This window comes from Lathyrus oleraceus, chromosome 7 (assembly GCF_024323335.1).
Source record: "Lathyrus oleraceus cultivar Zhongwan6 chromosome 7, CAAS_Psat_ZW6_1.0, whole genome shotgun sequence".
NCBI classification, from domain to species: Eukaryota; Viridiplantae; Streptophyta; class Magnoliopsida; order Fabales; family Fabaceae; genus Lathyrus; species Lathyrus oleraceus.
Genome location: NC_066585.1, coordinates 478661134 through 478670537, shown reverse-complemented (window position 1 = coordinate 478670537; position 9404 = coordinate 478661134). Strand labels below are relative to the sequence as shown.

Sequence of the window (9404 nt, the reverse complement as noted above, 5' to 3'; positions counted from 1 at the left end):
AATTTGATGCGTCCGAAAATATATCTCTAAATCTGAAAGATATTTTAATATTTTTACATGATGAATAAGTAACATATAATTCTTATCGGTCATTTACGATTTGATTTATCAATAAGAGAGAATTATATTTATATATTTTAATTTTAAAAAAAATGATATATCTAAATCTTTCAATAAAAAATAAACTTTTTTTAAGGACATTAAAAAAAAAGCTCAGAAAAATAATTGATCTAAAAGAAACTAAACTATACACCACTTCGGTCCATCTCCATTTCAGTTTGATTTTTATTTGGATTCGATGAGCTCGGAGGAAGCATAAGGTTAAAGAATATATCTTCATCCCAATTGTATTGTGAATTAGGGTTTCAGTTTCAGAGAGAGATGGGAACCCCACAAAAGGAGAATGAAAGCAAGGGTTTCTTTTCCGCAATGTCTTCCCGGTTTTCTCTCTTCAGCAACGCTATGCACCGATCTGTTAACGGGTACTTCATCTCTAACACCCCTTCAATAATTCACCTCAATAAACCTTCAATTTTCATCCCATTTTTGTATGCGCCGCTTTTCAATCTTGGTTGTTTATGTATGAATTCTACCCGAGTGTGAAAATTGTTCGGTGTTTTTTATGATTCTGATTTGGTTATAGGCTTCTTGGATATGAAGGTGTAGAAGTCATAAACCCAGAGGGTGGTAAAGATGACGTAGACGATGAAGCTCAGAGAGGAAGATGGAAACCAGAGGTGCTCATTTTGTTTGTACTGTTTTTCACTTTTATTGATTGTTGGGGACAAGGATGCTAACATAGGCTCCCTTTTTGGCTCATGTATATACAGGAAAGAGATGGTTACTGGAAGATGATGCAGAATTATATTGGTGCAGATGTAACGTCACTGGTTACACTTCCGGTTATTATATTTGAACCAATGACTATGATTCAAAAAATGGCTGAGGTCTGCTAGCTTTAAGTTTTTATGTTCGTTAACGATTTGATAGTATGTATTGTCAATTGATTGAAATTAGAACATTAAATGGCATGAACTAGTTGATGGAGTACTCCCACTTGTTAGATGAAGCAGATAAATCAGAGGATCCTTACATGCAGTTGGTGTATGCATGTGAGTTATTTTTCTTCCTTGTGTTTTACTATCTTATAATTTTTTCCTAGTGGAATTGAAAAGTCATTTTAGGGACGTAGTTGTAAGTATAAATGATGGACAAAACATCATGCATTTGTTTTTATATTTTTTATTTATTTCTTCACTATTTAATTTAAACTACATATTGATCACAGCGTCATGGGCTATATCTGTGTACTTTGCATACCAACGAACCTGGAAGCCTTTTAATCCTATCCTTGGAGAGACTTATGAATTGACTAACCATAATGGAATTACATTCCTTGCGGAACAGGTATCTTTTCAGTTTGTGATTTTCATTGGTACTCTTTGATTCTCATAGGGGGCAAATCAAGTGAGAATGACGTGTTTATGTGTGTGCGCGTCGTGTTCAATGTCACAACCAAACTTTTAGTTGAATGCAACATTCATTAATCTGGTCATGGAATTGTCTTATGTTATATGAATGGCAAGGTATATATATACAAAACTATATAATTTAGGCATTTCTAGGTACATAACATATATATTTGAAATAGCTTAATCTCTATATTCAAATAAAGTGGTGCTATGAAATATCAAATTACTCTGAATTTTGTAGACCAGATTGATCTACTAAATGAGACATTTTAATTCAATGGCTGCCTTGATAAAATTCATCATTTATAAAAAGAACTTATCAAGAGATCTAATATATCTATACTTACACTCTGGATCAAGGGATCCAAACTCTCTCACACTCTCCTCCCGTGCATGTGGGATACACATGCTAGCTGTTGAAAGAATATTAACTTCTTTTCTTCCTTTCTAATTTTGTTTGGTTAAAACAAACCGATACTTTTCCATTACTTTTCTATCCTTGTATATCAAAATGTTATTTTTAATTTCAGGTTAGTCATCATCCCCCAATGAGTGCTGGGCATGCCGAGAACGAACATTTTACATATGACGTAACTTCAAAGTTAAAAACTAAGTTTTTGGGGAATTCTGTTGATGTGTACCCTGTCGGAAGGTGATAAGCATATTTGTTTAGTAGATTTCCTTTGTTATATTGTTTTTCTCCTATTGTTACTAATATTTTTTGAGTTCTTCCAATTTCACTCTCATTGCTGCTTTTACTTGTCACACCCTAATTGAAAGAGTTACTACCATCTCATCTCTAATCTATTCTCCCAAGAGATTACAAATGTTTTCAAGCAGAGGAGCGACATATATAGTGATATGTGATAAATGCATGACATATGTGTTTCAATCTAATTATAATGCTTTAGATCTCCATACAAGGTTACCAAATGTCAATGTAGGTTTAGGATCTTGAAGAGCTGGTTTATGACATTCCCCATTCATGGTTATATATGATTAATTAGTACTTTATTTAACCCTTTCTGTTCTCATTTGAAAATTGAAATATTGGTTGTGTTGGTTTTATTGTTGTTTCCTTTTTTCATAAGCTTGTTGCTGTTTCCTATTTAAGGAGGAGTAATATCTTTGTGAGTGATTGTTTGCAGAACGCGTGTGACCCTTAAGAGGCACGGTGTAGTCTTAGATTTGGTGCCACCTCCTACAAAGGTTAACAACTTGATATTTGGCCGGACTTGGATTGATTCGCCTGGGGAAATGATAATGACAAATTTGACAACCGGAGACAAAGCCGTACTTTACTTTCAACAATGTGGATGGTTTGGGTCAGTAACATTTCCACTTCTAGTTTTTGTTTAAGAAAAAGATACATTTTTTTATTGGTTTATGCCTGTTCTTTATTAGGATTTAGGTTTTAACCTTTGAGCAATTTGTTAATGTATTAATTTCTTGATGTACATTGAAATAAAAAAGTACTGTTCCCGTTCCACTTGACTTTGGTTTGATGATAATTGAGTGGCTCTGAACTTTGTTCCCCTTCATATATGATGTTTATGTTTTATTTCAATTTTTCCCATTAGCTGTTTAGGCATCTTACTAATATCAGTGTAGACAGCCTTTAATTAAGCTCTACCTATTTCCTCATCTTATATAGTGCTGGTCGCTATGAAGTGGATGGTTATGTTTATAATTCCTCTGAAGAGCCTAAAATTTTGATGACTGGGAAGTGGAATCAGTCAATGAGTTATCAACCTTGTGATTCAGAAGGAGAGCCTCTTCCAAACACAGAATTGAAAGAGGTGATATTTTCTTTGTTGATCTTCAAATTGACCTTGTGAATTATATGCAATCAAACTTCACAAGCATTTTTACATTATCTTGAGCTTACTATTTCATGACAAAATCATTGCCCTAATCATGCTTGGTAGGTTAGATTTGTAGACAATGATGTTTATGGCCATAAACTCTTTCCAGTTATAGAGTTTTTACTAGACAATAATACATGGTGACCCATGTCAATATCCTCCAATTCATCAGGCCCCTTGGCCCCCCTGCCCAGCCACCAAGACCTTCACAAGAAGAAAAGAACAAAGTTTCTCCCCCCCTCCTCTTGGCAAGCACGAGAGTGGTGGCTTGTAAGAGAGATATCATTGATATCTTGTACAATTTTTTCTACTATTTATACTTAATCGGTTTGATTTTGTTCTTGTATAGCAAACAGTTTTTTTCCAAGTAATCTATTACTACTTTGCTTTTATCATTTTAAGAAAACTGAATTTCTGCTCCTGAACTTTGTCTTTGAAACAATAATTGTTAAAGAAACTTCATGATGTTATTGGAGACGACAAAGATATGATTAGGTATCTTATACGGTAATGGATCCTCTCCTGTGACATGAGATGCCATTTAAATCCTCACCTTCCATCATAAAGGAGAGAGAAAGATGATTACAAGAAAAGAGAATTAAGGGTAGATATATATGGACACATGAATAAACATGAGAGAAAAAAAGAGAAGATCCATCCCTTATCTTATACACATGCGCACACTCTTATAATCCAAATGTAGTGTTCTTTGAAATTCCTCAATTTGAAGTTATAGCCATTGCAATCAAGATTCTGACATGCTACTCTGATAAACAAAGTAACGTCACTCTTATACTTTGCCGGTATATTGATTGGGTAACAGCATTAGTACCTCAAAGTTCCTTATCAATGTCATTGGCTTTTCATTAGAGATTTAAATTTGCAGGTTTGGCATGTTGCTGATGTTCCTCCAAATGATAAATTCCAGTATACACATTTTGCTCATAAAATAAACAGCTTTGACACTGCTCCTAGAAAGTTGTTGGCATCAGATTCTCGTCTACGCCCGGATAGATATGCACTTGAGATGGGCGACCTGTCCAAATCCGGGGCAGAAAAGAGCAGGTTTACTTGCATTTCTTTTGTTCCCTTTCTGTTTCCTTGTGCCCAAAAATATATTACTTAAACATTGTTTGAGCGACAGCGATGTTCATATAAAATTTTGGAACAGTTTAACATGCTCAACGTTGCATTCTATAATTATTATGTTCGTTGAAATAACTTGCCGGAGGGGGGGCTGTAGTTCCTTTTGGATTGGTAGGGGTTTTGTTAGAACCTGTATTTCAGAAGATGATCCTAAGCCGGGTCATAGAAGGAGAAGCCTAGAGTGTGGAAGGTTAAATTTGTGAAAGGAGAAAGGTTCGACTGGGCATGCTGTTAACATTCCGTTAGGATATAAAGGGAAATACTTGTGTGAGAGAGTAGTTATTGGAAGGCGGAAAAAAAAGGAGTGAGAGAACTTTGTATTTTGGACTGTGTGGGCATAGGACAACCATTCTCTGAGGAACCCGGGCTCTGGACCAGTGTATCAGTTACTTTTGATTGAAGAATACCTTACTATTTCATTCTGTCATTTGGGGTGCTATTTGGGTGTCTGTTCTCTTTCCGCTTCAGTACCCAAGCAGGTTCAGTTTTGGATGGTCAAATTGATAGAGTCCTGTACCCTTTTGTATTGATATCTCTTTTCCCTTATTTCTCAAAACCTTGGCAGTGGCATTACTGTCTCTTCTTGAAAAATTGTCAAGCCTGTCACTGTCACCACCTCCCTAAAATAGAAAATGGGTTTGAGTTTCACCAGATTGATCCCTGGGATATTTATCTTTTGTTTTTTCTTTTCAGTTTGGAGGAGAGGCAGCGTGCTGAAAAGAGAGCTCGGGAGGAAAAAGGGCATAAATTTTCACCAAGATGGTTTGAGTTAACTGAAGAAGTGACGTCGACTCCTTGGGGTGATTTGGAAATTTACCAATATAATGGTAAGTACGCGGAACATCGGGCTGCTGCAGATAACTCTGGTAGTGTTGTTGATGATGTTGATGTTAAATCAATAGAATTCAATCCATGGCAGTATGGTGACTTGGCCACGGAATGAGAAGTAGTTTCAATGTTCTTTTGTTTTTGGATGTTGCAGCTAACTTTTTACAGAGATGCATTTGAAGAAATCTAACTTTTTGTACTCTGTTATTGGCTTGTGTACATTGTATCTACGATTCTCTTTATGCCTATTTTAGTATTTTGATTGTGATATGGAATATGTTGCATTGCCGGTGCATGTACTGGTTACCTTGAAATTGTATATATTATGTGCTGTTTTCAACAACTGAAACATTGATTAACGTGTTTTTAGATTCAATGCTTTTTTTCTAAGTTGAAGTTTATGGTCTCCTTGTCTCACTTAGTAGAATAACATTTAGTAGAATAAGATTTGAATGGTGTAGTTGTTTTGTTTTATCCGTTTAGAAGTGTTAGTAAAACACTCTTCAATACATATTTTTCAGCACACAATTTTATTGGTTAAAACTCATGTATAACAATTAGAAATCCTGATTAAGATCAAGCAGGTAGAGTTATAGATGTTAAATACGAAATTAAGGGACCGAATGTGTTTGCTTATATAAGAAAATGGGTCTGGATAAAAAACCTATTTTCTTTTTATAGAAACAATTTGTTTTTCTTCTAACTTCATACAACCGCCAAATATAGTGATAGACTTTTGGTTCCTTGAATCAAGATCATCTGTTGCATGCATCTCTCGTCAGCAAGGAAAAAAATGATAAAGAGATAAAGATAGTTCTGTAATAAGGGTGACCACGAGTTAAGTAAATATGATGTATGCGGAAAAACCCAAACCGATCCAATGTGGGAGAGTTATATAAGCACCTTTAGTTATGCGGTGTTGGCGGAAATTTATTTTAAGAAAATTGATTTTGATTAAAAATAAGTTAAAAATAAAATGATTTAGGTTGATATATAAAGAATTTATATAAAAGTGAATTGATAATAAATTTCAGCATATAATCAATTATAGTTTTGAAGAACAAAACACTTAAAAAATCAAAAATCAATTTTACATATTTAGAATTGATTTTGTCTATTTTAAGATGAGAATCAAACACTTGAGCAACTTTAATTAGTAGTCCTACAAAAACATCATAGGAAACATAGATTTGAAACTGCACCATAACATTTGTTATTGGTTTTTGTTTAAAGAATTGTCCGAACCGATGATATTTTTTTGGTTTGGTTTGATTTTTAGTATTTTTTGAAAATGGATTCAAACCAAACTAATCGATTTTGTTTGGTTTGGTTTGGTTTAGATGGTCAGTTTACAACACTTTTATTTCAAACATTATATTCATTTGTATTCTTTACTATCATGTTTTCGGTGTGTTTTATACTATTATTTTTTTCAAATAATACATTTCATATAATATATTTCATTCTCTACTTTTCAAACAACGTTTAAAGCATTGGCATAATTTTCATTGTATCATGAAATATGTTCACTATCGAATCTAAAAATTGACACTTGGTATAAGAAAGTTGGAAAGAGATTTGAAAGCTTAAAAAATAAAACAAGATGATTCAATACACACCTCAAACACACATCAAAATTATTTTATAACAAGACTAGAAGAAAATTCTTTGAAGAAGAAACAAAAAAGTAAAAAAAAGAAGATGAAAACTAACGAAGAGAACTTGAACACGAATAAGATAAACATAACCTATAAAAATGACAGTGGCGAGAGAAATAATAGTAGCGGGCAGCCAGAGCAACTATTTGATGAGAGCAAGTTTTTGTGGTTTATGCTTTCTATTTTTAATTTTTGGAGTTTGATTTTAACTGCATGGTTTTTCTTCAAAGGATGGAAGTGAAAACAAAGATGGAAAAGAGTTTGACCGATACAAAATTTGGGTTTAATAATAGATTAAATATGTATTTATAGTTATTGGTTGAGTTCATCGGATTGACGATTCCTAAAAATTAAAATCAAGAATCGAACCAAACTACATTGCTTTTTATTGGTTTAATTAGAGTTTTGAACCAAACAAAAAATAATTGATTTTTTTCGGTTGGGTTTAGTTTGAATTTTTGGTTTAATTGGTTTTTTCCGATCTACTTACACCCTATGTATAATCAATTATATTTTTGAAGAACAAAACACTTCAAACATAAAAAATCAATTTTACACATTTAGAATTGATTTTGTCTATTCTAAGATGAGAATCAAACTCTTAAGCAACTTTAATTAGTAGTCGTGCAGGAACATCATAGGTAAGAACGTAGATTTGAACTCGCAACATCCCACTTATTAATCTTTAAAAAGATGATTTCAGTCAATCGACTACTTGATAAAAGAAAGGTCTAAGATAAAAAAATCTCGTAATAATATGAGTTTAAAATATATTATTCGAGTCCGATCTTAGACAGATGACAGACTACTCAGTCATAAACAATACTATTTATTTGATTTTTTTTATAAATAAATAAATAATATCATAATATTTATGATATAAAGTATATTGTTTTAAATATACAATATAAGTATATTGTTTTTTGTGTACTATATTATTTTGTAAAAATAAACTAACATGTTTTTAAATATAATATAAGTTTAAAATTATTCATAATAACGTACGAATATCCAACATAAGACAAATTAATAGAATACAGACAGATTTTAAAATAAAAAATTAATTAAATATTAATTTGATTATCTTAATGTATATTATTGAAAATAGAAATATTAAATATAATTTAAAAGATAAAATTTAGTGAAGTGTGACATCTCAATGTAGAACTTTTAAATGAAACAACATAAATATTAGTATAATTTTTTGAATTTTTAGTTATACGAGCCAAAAAGATTACCAGTAACTCATACGACTATCCTAATAAATATTGAATATTTTCGGATCAGACTAAAAAAATCATTACAAATTTGGGTTTTAATTTTAAGACACATATCTTATGTTTTATCGAATTTTTTAACTTACTCATATGAGCTAGCTCATATGAAGGCATGGGAGTTGGAAATGCTAAAGATGCACACGTGAAAAAAAGGCATTACTTTTTGCATCCTTAATGATACTCACGTACCCTAGTGGAAAATAAAAAATATCCTTAAAATCTAGAACTTAACCTCCAGACGCACCTAAAATGCAACCAAAGTCAAGTTTTAGACTCAGACCATTACATAGATGAATATATACGGAGGTTAAGTTCCGTAAGCGTTTGATTGTTATAACGTGTTAGACCTTCCGTCTTCTTTCTTCTTCAATTCATTTCAGAGAATTTATTGACAATGCATAATAGAGTTTGTAATAAAACCTGTCTTCTATCATTTTCAAGCTTTTTCACTACTTCTATTGCATTTCATTCAAGTCTAGGACATCAATCAATCTCGACTGTACTCTATTTAATCGAAAATCATCGAATTCTCACATTTGGTAACTTTTTCTTTTTCTTACTTCTTATTTGTTTTTGATTCATTAGTTTGATGTTAAACACATAATAGGTTGTTTATGGTACATTATAACACATAATAAGTTGTTTAGAGAGGCATGTAGGTAGATTTTGTAGTTTGAGGTTAGACCATATATGCATGCTTTGTTCCTTCGTTTTCTGTTTCAAGAGGATGCGAAAGTCAACTTTCACATTTTGTTGTTCTGCATTACGGAAGTTAACTTCTGAATTTTGTTATTCTGTATTAGTTTTTTTTATTTTTCCTGTTATGTCTAGGGGTGGCAAACGGGCATGCCCGCCTCGTTTAGGCCCGCCCCACAAAATCCCGCAAGAAAACGGGGCGGGGCGGTCAAAGGTAGAGATGCAGGCTCACTTACTAGGCTCGCCCCATTTAATGACGGGCATGCGGGCATGCCCGTTATTCTCTTTAAAAGAACTTTTTTCACTCATGATGATATAATTTAAAAAAAGTACTCATACATCCTAATACTACTAAAATCTAATAAAGTCTTTGCTAAATAATGTATGTAAAAACACACTTGCATTGCATAAAAATCACTATCATTATCCTACATCCAATAATTAAATTGAACAAACCTTAAA

The 9404-nt window shown here is 32.5% G+C and overlaps 1 protein-coding gene across 1 annotated transcript; it reads left to right on the top strand.

The window, feature by feature from the left end:
• Nucleotides 1–226: 226 nt before the first annotated feature.
• On the top strand, nt 227–5687 carry LOC127100577 (oxysterol-binding protein-related protein 3C). Its single transcript, XM_051037806.1, has 10 exons — nt 227–482; nt 644–737; nt 831–947; nt 1040–1112; nt 1289–1407; nt 2003–2124; nt 2621–2797; nt 3127–3271; nt 4224–4402; nt 5177–5687. Exons 1-10 carry the CDS (start codon nt 382–384, stop codon nt 5424–5426), a joined length of 1377 nt encoding a protein of 458 aa, XP_050893763.1. The 5' UTR covers nt 227–381; the 3' UTR covers nt 5427–5687.
• The last annotated feature ends 3717 nt before the right edge of the window (nt 5688–9404 follow it).